Raw genomic sequence first — 21512 nt, 5'->3', positions numbered from 1 at the left:
GATTAATAGAAAATTCAAAAGAACAGCATTTATATGAAATAGGCCTAACTTATACATCTTTTGTAACATTTTTACATTGTAAAACATTGTAACAACTTTTTTTTTTTTACTTTCGATCAGTTAGGTACATTTATACTTAGCCTACTGAATAAAAGTATTTGTTTCTTCAAAAATCTTACTGACTTGCAGTCTACATTTTGTGGTTAAAGTGTCCAAATGTTATTGTGGCCGTTTTAAATAGCTTACCTCAGTTCGAAATATGAATAGGCTATATAAAAAAATCGCTTTGGATGCGGAGCTTTTTAGGCATACTGTTACCATGGTGACGTCCTAAACAAAGATGGCGGTCAATGTAGTAAAGGGAACTTTATGGTGTCATATTGCGTATTTTTAAGTTGTGCATTTCGTTTTATATTAGACATATTAGCATCTATGGGACGTTTGTATAAAATATCACCATAACTTAATAGCGTTTCAGTATTTACACTTCTTTTCACGACAAAATAATGGCAGATGAAACTAAACCAAAAGCAAAGAGCTCTGAACCCTCCATGAACCGACACAAGCCAGCATCAAAGACAACCCAGGTAAGAGAATGACTACTGACCACTGCAATTGATTATTATTTTAACAGTTTGACTAGTAAATCTGTCAAATAGTGTCATCATTTACTCATCCTCGTGTTGTTTCATACCTGTAACGTTACAACTTTATTCTGTGGAACCACTGATCTATATGACGTCATTCTATATAGATCAGTGTATGGAACACAAAATTAGATGTTATGTAGAATTTCAGGCATTACATAAATATAATTTTCAACTGTCACCAAACAAGCCATATGTTTGAGAGTGACTGGTTTTGTGTTTACAGGACATTTCTCATCTACTGGCCAGCATATTCAACGACCTTTACACCATAGAGGTGATTGGGAAGGACACTGTTTCTAATCTCAGTAAATCACGCAGAGGAGGCAACAACTACCATGAGAAATATGTGGAGGAGCTTCAACAGGTGGGTCTGTAAGATTGTTTATGCTTTTGAAAGATGTCTCATCTTCAACTAATCTACTTTTATTTAATCGAAAATATATTAAAACTCCGGTGAGCAAAAGAGCTCAACTCGCTGCAAGCCTGCAACTGAAGAAAACACATGCAAACAGAGAAAAAAGACACTAGCAAAATAAGAAAACAACTTCATCAGTTTGACAACAAACGGGCTGTATATGCTCACAACGCAACCAAATACAGAAACGTACTGCAAATAAAAATAGTAATATTGTTAAATATTATTCATTTAAAATGGCTTTTTTCTATTTTAATATATTTTTTTAAATGTAATTGAATTTTCAGCAACCATTACTCCAGTCATCAGTGCCACATGATCCTTAAGAAATCATTCTAATATGCTGATTTGGTGCTCAAGAAAAATGTATTACTATCATCAATGCTGAAAAAAGTTGTACTGCTTAATACAAAGTTCTGGCATGAAAATCTAGATGGCGCAGGCAGATAGATCTTTAAAGGACAAGTTCGGTATTTTACACTTAAAGCCCTGTTTTCAGATCGTTTCTGATGAAATAGAACGGTTAAGACTGAAATTTGGACACATGCTGCTGGCCCGAGAATTTTCGGTTTCTGTGGTAGCCCCCCCCCCCCCCCCCCCCCCCCACCTCCACAATGGTTGCATAGGTGCACTGGAACAATCCTTCCTAAAACGCATTAAGAAGACGTGAAAGACTTTACAAAGACGTGAAACTCACCGAGTGGTCAGGGGTGTTCACTGATATGCTCACACAAAAATCGCTGCAAAGGATGCTTTCCAACAGGTTGTATCTTAGTTTTTGTCCATGTACGGGTGTGAGGTATTTGGAAAAATAGGTCCACAGTTTTACTACGAATGGTAAAAAACACCTGTTGGAAAGCATCTTTTGCAGCGATTTTTGTATGAGCATATCAGTGAACACCACTGACCACTCGGTGAGTTTCACGTCTTTGTAAACGAAAGTTTAATGCGTTTTAGGAAGGATTGTTCCAGTGCACCTATGCAGCCATTGTGGAGCTGGGGGGGTGCTACCACAGAAACCGAGCCAGCAGCATGTGTCCAAATTTCAATCTTAACCGTTCTATTTCATCAGAAACGATCTGAAAACAGGGCTTTAAGTGTAAAATACCGAACTTGTCCTTTAACTCAATCTACTTGAAATCACATTATTCTCTATAGGGCACAGCTGATTAGAGTTGTCAAAAAGTACCGACTTCGGTACCAAGTCGGTATTGACATTTTTTAATTGTGACGCTTTGAGCGGTGTTGAGCGGAATTTTAAACACCTCTGATTGGCCATTGTGTTCACGCGCTCATTGGCTATGTCTGTGATTGGCTACAATGATCAATGCACGGGAGCGTTTAAGAGCACAGGGAAGTGTTTGAAAGGTATCTATCAGCGGACCGGTCAGCATTTGCTGTAGCAGTTGCAGCGTGCTTTCAGAAACCCTCCACCTTCCCCAGCTCCACCTGTATAGATCTGCAACCGGTAATTAATGTATGCTTTATTGTACAGCAGAAGCATGTCTTACTTGCTCACAGCAGCGTGGCGTTCGTCTTGGAAGTAGCAAAGTCCCGTACTTACTAACCAACAGAAGCAGCAGCGTAGCAGATCTATTACGCCAAGACCAAGCATAAATAATATCAACACTGTCATATCCATTACCATGCCAATAACTCAGAGAGTTGTCATGACAGAAATAGTTTTGTGAAAACCATGATTAGTATTATTTGATTAATACAAAGTTCAAAAGAGCAGCATTTATTTGAACTACTTAATTCTTATTCAACTCTTCTTTTATCCGATTTGCATTATCTAAATTATGATTTTTATTTTACTGTTATGATTTTGTCAGGTGCATTCTGAATACAACAGACGGATTCAGAACGCTGATATGCTGGAGACACACATCATACAGGCCCGTCTGGAAGCCGCTGCAAAAGAGGAGCATAATCACAACATAATCATGGAAGAAGTGGGTGAGGCCTACCATCAGCTGGGCCTCCCTCCAGGTACATTTCTCTAGTTCTGTTTATTTAAACAACCCATTATTTTTACTATCCACAGTTAGTTAGTTAAGCCTGGAATACACTATATGACCTTTAAAATCTGAGCAGATTTTAAAACACTAGGCATCATACACAAACGACTGAGGATCATCCACTACCAGACTTTAAAATCATTCCGAACACATCAAAAATAACAAATCTGAGCAAAAGTTGTGTAGTGCCTTCCAGCCTTTAGTATTATGACACAAAAACCCATGTAAACAGAGCAATCCTCTATGTCTTCAAAGTCAAATCAGCCTTCAAGTGGTGTGTGGACAGTGAGCTTCTCAGGAGCAACAACTTGATTTGCCCACTGGATTACACAACAGTTCACACCCCAGTTGTTGAAAACCCAAAAGGTAATATTTCACTGTGCTATTAATAGAAAACTTAGTCAGATTACATGTTATGATGATACCGCCATTTTCTTATTTGTTGCAGGCAAGTTCACTCCAGGCTTTGCTGAGCCAACTTTCTCCTATAATATGCACATCAACACCGAACCGCAGGATGATGGTTACACTCCTCTCCCCCCACCTGCACATACGGCCCAGAGTCTGCTGGAACAATCAGAGGAGACACTTACGCTCCCTTCCTCTCCCGGGTCCATCTCCATCAAGGGCACTAAGGTTTTCCCTTAAACATTATTCTGTTTTCCTCATATCAAAAGGATTTTGCTACGTCATCACCTTCTTTAAAAGACTAGACCCCAAATAACATGACAAACCAATGTTAATGCCAGTTCACATGTATGTAGATATAACAAGCTACGCAACTGTACACTTCTATTTTGTTTATAATTATTTTGCTTGTAATTTTAATATTACAATTTATTTAAAAAATAATTGGAATTATTATGGTTACACATCACAATAAGGTTTAATTTGTTAACATTATATAGCTACATTAGTTACTTAACAGGAACTAAGAATTAACAATACTTCCACAGCATTTATTAATCTTACTAATCTAATTAATGTTAATTTCAGCATTTACTACAACATTTTTAAGATCCAAAGCTGTATCTTAACATTAGTTAATGCACTGTGAACTAACATTTTATTAAGTAACATTAAAGGTTAATAAATGCTGTAAAAATGTATTGTTCTAAGTTAATGCATTAACTAATGTTAATAAACAAGACCTTATTTTAAAGTCTTACCAATATTATAAATAATAAATATACTTTATATTAAAAGGATATCATTTTAAATTATTTTGTCACACTGCAGAATCAAATAAATGAGCTACAGGCAAGAAGGTGATATAAAAAGGAGTTGGTTCATACCAACTAAAATATGTTCCCTTATACATTCAAATTCATTTTTAATTATCCTAAAATCTTGATGTTAATGAAAAAAAATCTATTAAATTTTGTTTTTCCAATTTTTCACCTCAAAAGCTAGGTGTGGTGCATAAGCCCTCTTGGATGGAGAAGCCCAGTGCTCAGAGTCAGGCAGAAGACAGGGCTGCCCTGCAGCAGCACAGAGACCGACATAAGTTCCTGCGCAACCCTCGCTTCCTGCTCCCAAATGCTCAACGTGGGGGAAAGTCTCTTATCATGCCAGGGAAGAGGCCGGAGTATGTTGGAAAGGGCAGGAAAAAGACTGGCAAAGAGAGGTGTGCCGCTGCTTTTGATTTTAATTGTGTTAATTGTGTTAATTAACAATTAACACAATTGTGTACAACAATATTTGAAGGTCCCCCTCATTCACAATTTCTACTCGAAAAAAATTATTTTAGAGCTTGGCATTAATAGAAAGATGTATATTAATTATAAAAATAACCAATTAACAAGACATTTCTTGACTTTTAGTTGTTTTAGCTTATTTTCATGCTTGTTTTGTTTTATTTTAAATAATTATAATTGTTTTGTCATGTTGAGGCCCCGTAGTGGGCCCCCGGCCCCCTGGCTGAGAATCACTTTCTTTGAGAGACAATCGATATTGAAATGTTTGATGTATGAATTCTATAATCTTCAATAATTAGTTCTATTAATTTAATTTAATTTAATTTAATTTCAAACCTTTTTCCCCATCTTCCATTGGTCAACAACAAATTGCCTCACCTATGATCCAATACTATTCTATCAAATTCAAAACAAATTGGTTGACATAATGGCTTCTGTTTTAATTCCTGAAAAGCTTGTTCTTTGTTATTGCGTTGTTTGCATTTTGGACAGCTTTATTTAGCCATTAGTGCCACAATATTTGTGCAGCTTGGGTAGGGGACATATGATACACATTAGCACTCAAGATACCGATCACACTCCATTGTCTGCCATATATTATAAATGGTGCCTGTATGTTTTGTGATATCTTTTTTGAAGGCTTATGTAGACAACAAAAGCACAACATGATATTTCAAACCAGTAGAATGGATTATTCTACAATTAATATTACCAGCCATGCAGACTAAACAGCTTTTTTTATTGATCGTCCTTTATTGACTCCAAGCTCACATCAGCATGCGAGGTGGTGGGAATCAGAGAGAGCACTGAAAGCTGGATTACAAATGAATCACTCCTTTGCCTTTGTCACTTGTCTGGCCCTACTGGAATATCTCTGGCCATTTAAATTAGGTTCTTCCCTTCACAGCAACAAAAAGAATCACGAGACTGTCAAAATGCCTCTGCTGACTCATTCAGCATTTTGTGTCAACGAGCTTTGTGCAGTTCCTGTTTTCTGCTTCTTGGCAGTCAACAATAGTACATTGTTTTGATGTTCAAATATTTACGACTGTAGTGTATATTTTAGGTTCTGTGACTGGTCACCATCTTTAAACACCATTTTTACTCTTTTAATTTTTACAAAATAATTTCTAAGTGCACAAATGTATTCTGTCAATTAAAATGTAATTTATCCATTAATATGAGAATATAATATCAGTTAACAGTTTAAATAAATTGATTGACATTTATTATGGGACAAAACTTTTACATTCTGTATTTTTAAAAGACATGATAACTATTCGGTTTATTTAATTGTGTATTAACTTAATGTAAGCTCAAATTGTGCTCTTTCTATCTTTTAATACAAGTCCTGAGGGTCCCGCTCCCATCTTCACTGCAAATCCACCTGTGATCTTCTTCACTGACTACAGAGTAGGACAAGTCTATGAGGTATAAAAGCACCTTACTGTATATTTCATTCATTTTGGTCCATTTGAATGAATAATTGTCTTGATTCCACCTTAAAAACATGTTTTCACTGTATACTGCATGTTTTTACTCTTTACTCCATGACTTGTATAGTGTAAATGTTCATTAGTCCCTTCAGAGCCACTACTGAATGGCTTCCAGTTTGGTATGTTTTCAGTTCTTAATAGTGCCTTCTGTTTCTTGTAGACTGCGGTGAAGCTCAAAAACACGACTGCGACCAGCCGTCACATTCGAATGATTCCTCCAACCTCTCCACACTTCTCTGTTGGTTTGGGTGAGTCTCATGAAAAAGTACCTGCTGACCTCATGAAAGACCCTTTTATGTTGGCGGAATGTTTCTCTTCACGGTCCCCGTTGAATCCGTTAGGCGTTTTGTAGCAGTACTAGTGGAAATAGCAGGGATATCTCTGCCAGCTCTGGAATATCACAGGATTCTGAGTGAGGAAATTATTTAATAAAAATGACTTTGGTATTTACCCTGCAGCTCCAGGTGGCAGAGTAGGAAAACAGTGACATCTACTGTTAAAAATGTACAAAATTACTAATGTGATTTCAGCTTTTTGGGATCAAGACAAGCAATATTATGACAACAAAGCTTTATGTTCAACAGGCAGATTCCCTGGTGAGGGAGGGATTGTTGCTCCTGGAATGAGCTGCCAGTATATGGTGCGTTTTGCTCCAGACTCTCTGGCTGACTATGAGGACGCTCTGGTTGTGGAGACGCAGTTGCCGTATCCTCTCATTGTACCGATAGAGGCCCGCAGATCCCCTCCAATACTCACTTGTGAGTCAAAATAAACATAACTCTTAACATCTAGATCTTAAGGGGATAGTTCACCCAAAAATGAAAACTCAGTGGGGTCCAATGTTGTTTGAACCCTACTGACTTTTAAAGTATCTACATCTGTTAATGATCAGTAAAAAAGGATTCATTTTCTCTTTTCGTGTGCCAGTGCCTGCTGTCATAGACTGTGGTTACTGCCTGGCAGGAGGGGTGAAGTTTATGGAGGTTTTATGTCGGAATGAAGGACTGAGTGCTGGAACATTCTGTGTAATGCCTAAGAAACAGTGGCCTGCCTCAAGCCTCAGGGTAAGCAAGCAAATGTCAACATGAAAACTCATAGTTTGGATTCTTTTCTTTGGATTCCTTTCTTATTATTCATTGACTTCCTATGGATCTCATATTTTCTGATTATATTGTATTGAAAAAACTATAGCAAACTCAGTTTTAGTTGTACATTTGAACTTGAATAGTCAAAATGAACTTGAAAAGTCAGAATTAAATACAATTTTAGTCTATTTATTGGATTTTATTGATCTATATTGGTTAAATTTTTTTGAGCTCAGAATTTTTCATCAAAATGTCATAACTTGATCTTCCTGTGAAATGACAGACTTATGTCATAATATGGTATATTTTCAGGTGATATATGTCAAACCTCAGCTTCCAGTACACACATATAAATATAACAAGACACATAGTCAGAATAAAAATACAGATTATGATCATAAGTACACAGTACATGAACATATTTTCATATTTTCCATCTTACAATGTTTCATATGAAGCTGCATAACAAGATAATCACATCAAAAACAATCACACACACAGTCATAATCTTCACACTAGAGTTCAACAGTTTTGCAGCCAAAGGAACAAAATAATTTTTATAGCGGTTGAATCTAGACCATGGGATGCAAAAACATCAACCAGATGGGTCTGCCTCCATTCAGTCAAAACCAAGTCCCTGCCCTACATTATTATGTTTTTCGATAATCCGTTTCACTTGAATGTACGTCAAAATATGGAATAAAATATCTGTCTTTAACCTTGATTGCTTTTGATCCGTCTTGGTATATTGTTATGTACCATCCTGAGAATTAATTTTGATTGTTTGTCTCAGTCTGCAGTGAAGTCTACTTTCGCAGAACAGCCTCCCTTTGCCATCAGTCCCTCTATTTTTGGTCTTCTCCCTGGACAAGCCACTGTCATGGAGGTGAGATTTTACTGACTGAAGAGCACAGATTGTGAAGCTGAAGTCAATCAACTCAATCAGTATGAAAACCTTATACATGCTAATCAGTTTCGCACATTACCTAAATATACTCTAGCTCTAGGAGATTCCACATTATCATATATTCGTTTAATCTTCTTCTCTATTTTGATTTGATTGACAGCCTTCATACATTTATGAGATGGTATAGCCCACCTGTTCTCTTATTGTAACTTTATTTAGCGACTGTAATTATGATTAAAAATAAATGCTTGTGGGTGGCAGAACAGAATTTAGAAGGTTTTTAACGGATTTTGGTTTTCTGCAGATAGAAAGAACTTTCATTTTAAGATGCAGATTTTGTTGTGGATCATGCCATCACCGAAGAGAGACACATTCTGAAAGACTAATAAATATGCTGATTTATGTTAATTATCATACCTCGTGAATACAGTGATGCATAAAGACTGATGTTGCTCAGATTTTAATGAAGTAATCTGCAAGTCTAACTCTGTGTGTTTGGATTTATTTCATTGTTTAGGTTGTGTTTTTCCCCACAACTGCTGAGATCATTTCTCAGGACTTCACAATTGTCTGTGACAACTGTCAAGTGAAGGACATCACCCTCCAAGGTACAGAGTCAATTCAACCAAGCTTAAGTATGTAAATATGTTAGTAACTGATTCTATGAGATTTGAGACTACATCTACATTTGACAATTCATTTCAAAACACTCTACTTCCACACTTCCACACTTTTTCAAGCCTTTTCCAAAAGTTTCTCATCCATACAGAAATGTCAGGAAATGCTTAAATCATCTTTCTGCACATGCGTAAAACAAAATGCTCATTGAGATGATACCGACATAATACAATTCTTCTTCTGGCACAATCATTTTATTTCCCTACACTTTCTGGTGTGCCCAGGAAGCCCATCTCTATTCCATGTACACTCACTCAATTAAATATAGGTTCTTTATTGGCATCTATGGTTCCATGAAGGACTTTTAACATCCATAACATTTATATTGAAAAAAAATTGTTCTTTAGATTATTCAGATGTTTTTTACACTAAGAAAAAAAAAGGGTCTTTTAAAAACTGTTCAGTGAAAGGTCCTTTGCACAACCAATAATGGTTCTTCTATGGCATCACATTTTTAAGAGTGTATGGCCAAAAACGCAATTGCCTTTATGATTTGGTGCAGGATATTTTCCTGTCATCTTTGCAGGAATATAAAATATATAAAGTATTGTACAAAGTAACATTTATTTTTAACGTCACTACAAAAATGAATAGCAGGCACAACAATGCCGGTATAACCATAGATATCTATGGGTACAATATGTGTCACAAGACAAAAACTGCATTTTCAAATGGATCCACTTGGGAGAGCGTTTTCAAAAAGCTCTGCTTTTGTAAAATAAAAATGCCGTTTTAGTGTGGATGGAACGCCAAAAGTAGAGAAAACGATTTTTTAAAAATGTATCCAGATTAATGTAGACGTAGACTAACACAAAAACCTCAAATATATGTGTACATGTTTCAATACATTTTCTCAGGGACAGGTCAGCTGGTCACTGTGGAGCTGGTCTCAGTATCAGGCGGAGAGGATCAGCCTAAATTTGGGGAGTTGTGTGATATCACAGCTGACCATTTTGTCAGATTCAACCCAACCAATCCACATTCCACCTTGCAGAAGGCGGTGGTCATAAAAAACAATGCGTGAGCTCCTTGCACACATCTGCGTAAACACAGAATAGTATATACAGTAGAGACTTACTGGTATGTTTGTAAATCATTATTCTGCTTCTCTGTAGACACTTGGAGCTCCCATACCACTGGCAGATCATGAAGCCCAACCTTCAATGTTTGTTGCCTGGAGAGGCTCCATACCCTTCCAGCATTCAGCATCATCTTGATACAGACAGTGTGTTCAGCATCTGTCCAGTTATGGGCGTCCTGACCCCTGCACAGGAACATGAGTTCCTGCTCACATACTGTCCCAAGGATGTACGTATGTGCACTCACACATATAAACACACTTAGAGATGACACGCAGGTCAGTGTAGAGACACGTTTTTTAATATTTTAACTTCTTTTAACTTGAGTGTCGCGTTTTTACAATGCCACGTAATGACACTGCAAAATACGCAAGCGCAGCAATTAAAGACATCCATCTAGCGTGTGTTTACATTGAAAAACTATGGAAAATATGCATTCTGTGTAAACGGCCCCTTATACACATGTGCACATCTGTACATTCCTCTGAACACTTGTTTTCTCTCTCTTTCAGCTGAAAGAGTACCACAGTGTCTGCCGCTTGGTGATCATGGATGTTCCTAATCCTCCCAGAATCAGTGACGATGGGTGAAATGAACTGATATTTGAATTTAAGATAAATGTAAGATTTTCAATCAATAAGCACATGACATGTAGAAACTTTTTTTTGCTGTTTTTTCAGGACGTGTCTCGACACAGCTCTCCAAGTAAATGATGTGACCGTTTTAGAGGTTGAAGTGAAAGGTTCTGCTGAGCCGTATAAGATCCTTCTTGAGCCGTATGCTGTTTTAATACCAGGGGAGACCTACATACACAACACAATCCGCAAGAGATTCAAGGTAGCGCTGAGTCTAGAGGTCAAAATGACTCTGAACTTCTTTCTTAATTTTTTAGTTTACAACATGCTTTTATGTTTTGTGTCTGTGTGTTTTAGATGTGGAATCACAGCAAATCAATCATTCACTTTGAATGGGAGCGTATTGTTGACAGTCACGTCATTGAAGTTGAGCCCTCAACAGGAGAAATAGGTCAGAGCATTGCAGTGTATCAGCAAATGAATGTATGAACAAGCAGATATACACTACCATTCAAAAGTTGGGGGTCTTTAAGATCATTTTTGGAAAGAAATTGATTATTAAGCAAGGATTCATTAATTTGATCAAAAGTGACAATAAAGACTTGTTTCTTGCTTCTTGAGCACCAAATCAGCCTATTAGAATGATTTCTGAAGGATCATGTAACACTGAAGATGTCTGATGAAATGGCTGCTGCCATCACAGGAATATATTACAGTTTAAAACGCTTATTTTAAAATAAGCAATATTACTGTTTTTACAGAATGTTTTATCAAATAAATGACTTCTTTGAATGAGACTTTTTTCAAAAATAGATCTCAAACTTTTGAACTGTTGTGTGTAAATAATAGAGTATTTATACATGATTTAATTAATAAACAAAGGAATAAATGAATGAATTTTAACATGACGTACAGTAATATGCTGAACCTGTTGCTTGCTTACAGAGATAAATGAGTGTTTTGACATGGAGCTGGTTCTGACTGGAAGGAATCCTGGTCATTTTAGCTCCAGCCTGCAGTGTCACATTCAGCACCATCCTAAAACTGTAGGACTGGCCATTGAGGTCACATTTAAGGTCAGAGGTGCTCTTTCTACTGATTTAAACTCAGTAGGGTGTGTGGAGGCCACCACAAATGTTCTCCTTAGGAAATTGTCTTACAATTGAATTCATATTCAGTATGTTTACTATGGTGTCTCAGGGTCCGCATTGCTCTGTGAATGTGCCCAGTCTGGATTTTGGTTTGCTGGAAATGGGAAATGAGAGCATCTCTACCATCCATATCACCAACAACAGCCTGGTAGATGCTCCCTGGAGCCTAGAAGAACTGTCCCACACCCAGCCGCCCATCAAAGGACTGGTACAACACCCTATTTACACCTCTTAGAAATCAAGTCTAGGGTTTTAACAAAGCCTAATAATAATAATAATAATAATAATATACACTATATATATTAATATAAACTTATATATAAAATATAATAGAATATATAAGATATTTTATAATATTATTTTATAAAATAAATATAAAAGGTATAATAATATATAAACTTAAATATATTTTTACGTATACAATATTATTTTATACAATGAAATAACCTGAATAATAATCGGAATAATATTTATTTTATAAAATAAATATAAAATAATATAATAATAATAATATATTTGTACATATATAATATTATTTTATACAATAAAATAACATGAATAATAATAATAATAATATGTATTTTATAAAATAAATATAAAACGATATAATAATAATATATAAACTTAAATATATATTTACATATAATATTATTACAAAACAAAATAAAATAACCATACTAATAATAATAATAATAACAATATGTATTTTATAAAATGAATATAAAAGGATATAATAATAATAATAATCATTATTATTATATTAATAAAAATATAAAGGTTTTTATTTGGTTTGTATGTTATATAACACATAGTTTTTGGATCATTTTCTACATTTGTGATCAGGTGTCCATCAATCCAAATAAAGGTGTGCTTCCTCCCCTGGCGTCCTGCAGTGTGGATGTGGTCTTCAGAGCCCTGTACTGCCATTATTTTGATTCAGTCCTAATGCTAACGGTGCTCAACGGCACTGGATGGTGAGGAAATGAGTCACATCATTTGTTGTATTGTGCAGATGTCAGTAAGAACTAGAAGAGTATACTACTTTAATGTTACCTAATGAAAAAGTGTTAATACTGTCTTGTGTCACATATTTGAGTGAAGGTGTGCGTTTGTGTTTGTCTTCAGTCACCTCTCTGTACGGGCGGTCGTCCAGTCTCCTCAAGTGTGCTTGCTGAGCAGCGAGCTGGTGTTTGCTGATCTGTATGTAGGTGTTCCACAGACAGGAAGCGTTACCCTGTTTAACCAAACACTACTGCCAGCCCACTTCACCTGGAGCAAGGTGAGGAACAGACAATGTGTTTATCTCAAGATGTTTTTATCTTGTTTAAAATATCTAAGCCAGTGTTACTAGTTTGGAAAGAACATGACAAAATAATATTGAACCATAATGTGGTCATACTTAGAGAAAATTAAGTGCTCTCAGTTATTTTTCGTCGTTAATTAAGTTTTGCACATAAATCTATAACTCTTTAGAAAAATATCTTTAAAAAAATCATATGAAGTTGTATGGCAGACATGTTGAGATCACATGACTAGACACTTCTCATGGAATAAACAAATCATATTTGTAAAAAAGAATCCTGTTCTGCAAGTGTACTTTGCGTAATATGTGAAAAATTAAATCAATCTTGGAATGTCTGTCAACCAATCAAAACAATTCAACATTGCTCTGGTATAATGTTGCGATATTGTACAAGTTGGACCAAATAATATAAATCTCAGGTCTTTTTTTGTCATTCTCAATGTTTTCTCTCCCTCTCAGCTCCGAGGTGCACAAGCTCATCTCTGCTCTGTAACCTTCAGCCCCTCTGCAGGCACTTTGGAGCCCAATGCCAAAACAGAAGTCACTGTATCATTCACTGCTCACTCTGTTGTACGTACTGCTACTGTAACACTCAAACACCCACAGCTTGTAAACTAAATATTTGATGAAATTCAAGCTCCAGTTCAATATATTGTTCCTCACATTATTATAAATGTGTTTTAAAAAAAATGTTTTTAGGAGGAACTGACTGAAGTGGCTGCGGTTTGTGAAGTAAAAGGAATGGAGAGTCCATTAGTACTGGGCTTTTTTTCTAAAGCCAAACCTCTGAGAGTGTCCTACTCACTGCCTTCTGACTGGTAAAGCCACATTTACCTCATATTCACATTTCTTTGGTTAGTCTTTTAGCATTGCTACAACCTCATTGTGTTCTTCACTGTTACATATTTAGTATTAATTCAAGTGATGACAATCACCAACCAATCACACTGGACTTCACTGAGCATGAGCCAGTCATCATCGGCAAATCAATCAAACGGCATTTGCTGATAACTAATCGCACTGCTATACCTGCTCCGTTCACTGTCGAGGCAGAATACTTTACTGGATACGGTCCTTCACAATCGGATGAAAACTCCGAAAGGTACAGTACATACAGTACATACAGATTCTGCTTAATTGTTTTTGTGTTTATACCAAAAAAAAAAATAGACAAATTAACATATTAATATTGTGTTTGGGGTCGCTTTTTAATATATTTAAAGATTTAATATTTAAAGATTTTTTTATATTTTTGAAAGAAGACTATTGTGCCCACAAAGGCTGCATTTATTGTAATATTGTGAAGTAATATTTTTTAAAACTTTTTTTCTGCAATATATTTTAAAATAAAATGTATTCCTGTGATGACAAAGTTGAATTGTCAGCTTCATTACTCCAGTCTTCAGTGTCACATGATCCTTCAGAAATCATTCTAATGGGCTGATTTTTTGCACAGGAAACATTTCGGTAACACTTTATTTGAATGTGTCCTTATGTTGTTACATGTTACATATATTTACTATAGTAACTATAAATTAAGCATAATGACATGCCACTAACCCTAAACCAAACCAAACCCTATTCCTACCCTAATCCTATAGTAATGTAGTTCATTAATATTACTCAGTACTTGTATAATAATTACACTGAAACAGCGACACATTAAAATAAGGTGTAACCAACATTTCTTCTTATTATCAATATAGAAAACAGTTGTACTGCTTAATATTTATGTGAAAACCATGATACATTTTTCTTTAATGAATAGGAAGTTAAAAAGAACAGCATTTATTTAAAATAGAACATAGCATTATAACATTATATCATTTTTAATGATTTATCAATTAAGTTTAAATCATATTTGAGAGTCATTATCTTTATTATTTGAATATAATATAAATAAACTCTTTTACCTGACGCTTTGGCCTTTTCTTTCAGGAGCAGTGCACCTCTCCACTCCGTCCAGGCCAAAAAAATACAGCAGAAAGCATACGATGGTCAGTGCAACCTAATCCTTTCTGTTCTTTAGCACCATAGAAAGTGATACACCAAAGTCAAACATGCATTTTCTTTGCTTTCAGAATTTGTAAACTGTCTGCTTTCCCATGGAAGAGGTGCAGCGTTCTTTGTTAAACCAAACAGCGGAATGCTCAGGCCATTTGAGAGTCAAACCATCAATATCACTGCTTTCACCAATATGTGGGGAGATTATCAGGACAATCTTATATGCAAGGTATGTATTTGACAAAAGAATGAAACCGTTTAATTCCATAATTCCAATATTTTAGCCTTTTTTCAAATCAAACAGCTGTTATAATAAATTCTAATGAATTTATGACATTTTTTAGGTTGGGGATCTAGATCCAACTTCCATTCCTATGCATATGTCTGTGAGGGGCTGCCCCATTTACTTTCAGATGATTGGACCACAGCCTGACAATCAGAACCAGGGTCCAATTATATGGTCAGTGTTCTTAGAGGATACTTTAGATGTTGCAGTTTAAATGCAAAGATCTTCCCTTGATATTTATGATTGACAGGTTTGGAAGCCATGTTTCTGGAGGAGACACTGTGTCACGCTCTTTACGGCTCATTAACACCAGTCCGTATGGTGAGCCGTTCACCACATCAAGTTTCCAAACGTTTCTCACATTCTTGTTTGATTTGTTATCTTTTATTTCAAAGCTGCATAAATCACGTTCTTTTCTGAAACTTCTCAGATATCCGTTTGGATTGGGTGACCTTCAACCTGGAGGCCGGTGATAATAAGTTGATAGATCTGTTGGTTGCATGTGGTGAGCCCTTTCCTCTGAAGGATGCAGATGGCAATGAGGTTGTTGGAGGGCTGGACTCATCCGTCATGTTCCCGCCCACATGGGATGACAGTCACACCCCCAGCAGAGAAGGAACAAGCTCGACATTCATGACCAAATCTGTGAGTCTAGCCTTAGTTTTCATGACAACATCCCAAAACAGATTCAGTTCACAAACCAAAAAGTGCATTTTCAATTCACTAATTGAAAAATGTTTCTTCTCTTTTATAGGATGATTTCGAAGAGAATGAGGAAGAATGTGATGAAGAGGAGGGCAGTGGGGCTTCTGAGTCTCTGGCTACAGTGAAGAAGCTGTTCTCTGTGTTTCTGAAGCCTCATGAAGGGAATGTCTCTGACTACCCATACTGCATCACTCCACAGCAAACCGTAGGTTATGGGGATCAGCACTGTTCCAGGTCTCCATTAGAATCTTTTTTTATGTACATATCTGGATGTAGAACATTAATGATGAGAAGGTCTGATGGGGTAGTCTGGCTATCATCAGACCAAGCTCATCTTTTAAGATTGAACATTGGTCTGGGGAGTTTGCTATGTATTTTCTACTGTACAAGAGGCGTGATCAACAGGCATAGTTTAAATGACTCTGTACGCAATTGGATAGTCCTTCAACCAATCAGACCAACGATGACGTACTTTGCAGAGTGACGCGAAAACTCCTGGGAGGAAATGTGTAACCAAACGTGTTGATCAGTGGTTTACAGAAGCAGCATGTAATGCAGAATTTTTTTTTTAAGTTAGTGGTATTTACACCCACTCGAGCGAGTTGTTTGCTAAAAAGAAGCCATTGAGCATCGTCGAGAGGTTAAAAGGAATTGGACAGAGCTACGGCTCTGGAATTGGATTGGATTAAACCCGCCAATAGCGTGCCAAGTGGATAAGCCAGTTTGTGATTGGTTACCTCAAATTTGTAAAGGAAGCAGCAGAGATAAATGTACAGGTTTCCAGCCTGAGCTGCAGGGCGAAATCAAATCGCCGGCTGGGTTTACCCAGTCAACTGATGGGGGGGAAAAAAGCATTTAAAATGTGCTTTATTACAGGTAGTTCCAGCAGGGGGCAGTAGCACCATTCACGTGTCTTTCACTCCTCTGATCCTGTCATGTTCAGCCAATCAAATATGTTTGGGTTATGCGTTGGGTTACATGACTCTGGACTCTAAGGTATGTGACTGTGTGAAATTAAATCCATATATTTTACACTACTGATCATTTCATACAGTACCCATCCATGTTATTTATCTTGTAGCTTGCGTCACTGACTCAATTCAAAGTAGAGAGAGCCCAGGGCTATGAACTAGAACCTTTGAGGCTGGACATGCAGGCCAATATAAAACCTGCCATGTGAGTTATAGATGTGTTTAATACACATATATTTACTACATATACATGATAAAACAGAACACTAGTAACCACTGTGTGTGTGTAGTTTGTCGGTGCAGATGCCAGAGGATTCAGAGGTATTGGGATTCACTGCAGCTGCCAGTGATACACTAGACGGAAGATCTCACACACAGGTGCAGTTAATAACAATATGTATCCAGATTAAAGACAAGCAAGTTAATTATGACAGTCCCTGTTGGTGGTGTGAGGGTTTAGCTAGATGTTTTTGTCTTTCCATTTTTTAAGTGTAGAAGGAATCCATGATCACTCGGACGTTCCAGCTGAAGAACAATACCGACATGGCCTTGAGTTTCAGACTGAGCACACCCCCCCCATTCTCAGTGCTGAAGCCCCGACAGGCCCTTAAACTGATCAGCAGCTCACCCTCTCACAGACATACACAAGGACTCTCTGGGCCAGGAGACGAGCAAACATCACTTCTGTTACAGCCTAAACACATCATGCAGGTCTGTGCAAACATATTGTACACATTTGAACATATTTGCATAATGTATAGTAAAAAAGTGAGACGTGAAGGCCAATTATGGTAACCCATCGATTACGCATTTCAGAATCTTGGCAGTAGTAGTAGGTCAACTGGGTACTTTTCGCATACTATATAGTAAGGAAGAATAAGATTTCGGATGCACTGATTGTTTTTCCAGTCTGATCCAGAAATGGTTTCAATGATCTTTTAAATTTGCAGGTTAAGGTGGCTTTCCATAATTCAGCTTCGCTTCTGACCTGTCTGAATGAACCATGTGAGGAATCAGATACTCAGATCTCTGCTACTCTTCTGTGCAATGATGTTGGAGAAAGGACACTACAGTTTCAGCAAAGTCTGACCATTCAGTACAGCAATAACAGCATACAGGTCTCTACACAGTCTTAATTTGCTTCCTTTAAATATCTAAAATGATTTAGTCTCAGAATAAATGCACTTTGTGAGGTGCACAGCACCATCACCTCCATCTCATCCCCATCTTGTGGGAGTCATATTGTCCTGGAACAATAGCCTCATTCAAACCAGTGTTTAAAGCAAATAAGTCAAATTTGGACTTTTAATTTTTTTATAATAAAAAATAATTATTCCTCCTGGTTTCACAGACAAGGCTTAAACCCAGTCCCAGGCTAAAATGCATGTTTGAGCTGTTTTAACTGAAAGCAACTTGCACTGGCATATCTCAAAATATGTCAATGCCATTGTTTTGTCTCAAGATGCACACCAGTAATGTTTTTTTTCTAGGGCCCGTTTATAAAAGCTAATTGAACTAAGGCCTAATCCTGGCTTAATCTAAACCCTGTCTGTGAAACCAGGCCATAATGTCTTGACGTCAAACTCATCTACATGTAACCATGTGGTAAATACTGTTGTCTTTCAGACAGTGTCTCTTCACGCTCATCTGGCATTACCGACACTGCACCTGTCCAGCACCACTGTGGATTTTGGCACCTGCTACGTTGGACAAACAACTGTCAAAGAGGTCAACCTCTACAACAGAGGTGGCTCCTGTAGCTACTGGACCGCACTTACAGGTGAAATGATTTGGCATTGGACTGGAATGACTATAACAGTAATAATAGTAATAGTAATAACAGATTGCACCTTTAATCCTATATTTTATCATGTGATCTTTACGATCATGGTAATTACCTTGTATCTAGTTGAGCTCATGTTTTGTTTTGGGTCTAGATGCCGAAGGTGACAATAAAGTGTTCAGAGTGAGTCCAGACTCTGGTGTGTTGAAACCTCTTGGGGATCCACCGTCCTGTAAACAGCTGTTGCAGATCAGCTTCACTGCAAGGTATAGTCTACCTTACCTGATACTCGCAACCAATCACGATGTAGAAAATACTTAATTCAAGAAATGTATTATATTCTGCAATGGATGAAGTAATACCTCAGCTTTCGTTGAGTTTGAAGTTCAAAGTTCAGGAATACTGTACTATATACACTCACCTAAAGGATTAATAGGAACACCTGTTCAATTTCTCATTAATGCAATTATCTAATCAACCAATCACATGGCAGTTGCTTCAATGCATTTAGGGGTGTGGTCCTGGTCAAGACAATCTCCTGAACTCCAAACTGAATGTCAGAATGGGAAAGAAAGGTGATTTAAGCAATTTTGAGCGTAGCATGGTTGTTGGTGCCAGACGGGCCGGTCTGAGTATTTCACAATCTGCTCAGTTACTGGGATTTTCACGCACAACCATTTCTAGGGTTTACAAAGAATGGTGTGAAAAGGGAAAAACATCCAGTATGCGGCAGTCCTGTGGGCGAAAATGCCTTGTTGATGCTAGAGGTCAGAGGAGAATGGGCCGACTGATTCAAGCTGATAGAAGAGCAACTTTGACTGAAATAACCACTCGTTACAACCGAGGTATGCAGCAAAGAATTTGTGAAGCCACAACACGCACAACCTTGAGGCGGATGGGCTACAACAGCAGAAGACCCCACCGGGTACCACTCATCTCCACTACAAATAGGAAAAAGAGGCTACAATTTGCACAAGCTCACCAAAATTGGACAGTTGAAGACTGGAAAAATGTTGCCTGGTCTGATGAGTCTCGATTTCTGTTGAGACATTCAGATGGTAGAGTCAGAATTTGGCGTAAACAGAATGAGAACATGGATCCATCATGCCTTGTTACCACTGTGCAGGCTGGTGGTGGTGGTGTAATGGTGTGGGGGATGTTTTCTTGGCACACTTTAGGCCCCTTAGTGCCAATTGGGCATCGTTTAAATGCCACGGCCTACCTGAGCATTGTTTCTGACCATGTCCATCCCTTTATGACCACCATGTACCCATCCTCTGATGGCTACTTCCAGCAGGATAATGCACCATGTCACAAAGCTCGAATCATTTCAAATTGGTTTCTTGAACATGACAATGAGTTCACTGTACTAAAATGGCCCCCACAGTCACCAGATCTCAACCCAATAGAGCATCTTTGGGATGTGGTGGAACGGGAGCTTCGTGCCCTGGATGTGCATCCCACAAATCTCCATCAACTGCAAGATGCTATCCTATCAATTTGGGCCAACATTTCTAAAGAATGCTTTCAGCACCTTGTTGAATCAATGCCACGTAGAATTAAGGCAGTTCTGAAGGCGAAAGGGGGTCAAACACAGTATTAGTATGGTGTTCCTAATAATCCTTTAGGTGAGTGTAACTGTATTTGTTTAATCAGATGCAGGCCAGTAATTGAATAAACCTAATGCAGTCTTTCTTAAACTTTATACTAACAGTATTTTCCCCCCATAGTGAGCAGAAAGAGTTCCAGACAATCATCACAGTGCAGGGGGTTCTTGGAGAGACGCCACTTGTTCTTAAGATCATTGGAAGTGGATCATTTGATGAGAGTTTTGTATCTCCAATATCTGACACCTGACAATACAACACTGAGTTCCACATATAAGACCAGATAACCAAAAAATATCTCTTTCTTTCCTTATAGACATTCAATGATTTGATTAGACACTGCTCTCAGTGTACTTAAAATATTGTATTTGTGAATGTTTGTATTCTTTTAATTATAAAACAGATTAAAGACCTACATAAGAACACAACTGTATGTTTGCAAAATCAAGGATCAAAGGTCAGGTTGTTGTTAAACAGTGATTTCACACATACTTTACCATTCAAAAGTTCGGGGTCGGCAAGTTTTTTAAAAAGAAGTCTCTTATTATCACTAACACTGTATTTATTTGATCATATACAGTAAAAACAGTAATATTATGAAATATTATTACAATTCAAAATAACTGTTTTCTATTTGAATATTTTTTTTAATGTAATTTATTCCTGTGGTCACAAAGCTGAATTTTCAGCATCACTACTCCAGTCTTCAGTGTCACATAATCCTTCAGAAATCATTCTAATATATAAGATTTGATGCTCAAGAAACATTTCTTATTATTATCAAAGTTGAAAACAGTTGAGCTGCTTAATAGTTTTGTGGAAACTTTTAACTTTTTCAGGATTATGATGAATTGTGTAGGGAGTTCAAAAGAACAGCATTTACTTGAAATAGTAATATTTTGTAAACTTATAAATGTCTTTACTGTCACTTTTGATCAATTTAATCTATCGTTGCTGAATAAAAGTATTAATTTCTTTTAAAAATGGTACTGACCCCAAAATTAAACAGTAGTGTACCTAGCTTTTGAAAAAATCGTTTTTATTCAAATAAATGAGATCCATTAAAAATCTTTATGAATTACATGGGTCCTCAACACAG

The 21512-nt window shown here is 37.0% G+C and overlaps 1 protein-coding gene across 1 annotated transcript; it reads left to right on the top strand.

The window, feature by feature from the left end:
• Nucleotides 1–296: 296 nt before the first annotated feature.
• dlec1 (DLEC1 cilia and flagella associated protein) lies at nucleotides 297–21282 on the top strand. Its single transcript, XM_082183862.1, has 38 exons — nucleotides 297–587; nucleotides 874–1014; nucleotides 2901–3057; nucleotides 3342–3452; nucleotides 3535–3722; nucleotides 4496–4713; nucleotides 6133–6214; nucleotides 6440–6527; nucleotides 6864–7037; nucleotides 7207–7343; nucleotides 8158–8250; nucleotides 8789–8879; nucleotides 9807–9969; nucleotides 10065–10257; nucleotides 10541–10614; nucleotides 10709–10865; nucleotides 10961–11054; nucleotides 11549–11679; nucleotides 11804–11962; nucleotides 12598–12728; nucleotides 12880–13033; nucleotides 13517–13627; nucleotides 13757–13875; nucleotides 13968–14159; nucleotides 14996–15054; nucleotides 15139–15290; nucleotides 15406–15521; nucleotides 15598–15668; nucleotides 15778–15992; nucleotides 16102–16261; nucleotides 16933–17048; nucleotides 17134–17228; nucleotides 17314–17401; nucleotides 17519–17734; nucleotides 17974–18141; nucleotides 18650–18803; nucleotides 18961–19072; nucleotides 20537–21282. Exons 1-38 carry the CDS (start codon nucleotides 507–509, stop codon nucleotides 20661–20663), a joined length of 5088 nt encoding a protein of 1695 aa, XP_082039988.1. The 5' UTR covers nucleotides 297–506; the 3' UTR covers nucleotides 20664–21282.
• The last annotated feature ends 230 nt before the right edge of the window (nucleotides 21283–21512 follow it).

Source organism: Leuciscus leuciscus, assembly GCF_965113295.1.
Source record: "Leuciscus leuciscus genome assembly, chromosome: 11".
Taxonomy (NCBI): domain Eukaryota; kingdom Metazoa; phylum Chordata; class Actinopteri; order Cypriniformes; family Leuciscidae; genus Leuciscus; species Leuciscus leuciscus.
This window is presented reverse-complemented; position numbering and strand designations above follow the sequence as displayed.

Excerpts from the sequence above, each read along its gene's own strand:
- dlec1 (XM_082183862.1), top strand. The coding sequence starts at position 507 with ATGGCAGATGAAACTAAACCAAAAGCAAAGAGCTCTGAACCCTCCATG. Across the intron at positions 1,015-2,900 it reads ATGTGGAGGAGCTTCAACAG|GTGCATTCTGAATACAACAG; the intron begins GTGGGTCTGTAA and ends TGATTTTGTCAG. Across the intron at positions 13,628-13,756 it reads CATTCACTGCTCACTCTGTT|GAGGAACTGACTGAAGTGGC; the intron begins GTACGTACTGCT and ends AAATGTTTTTAG.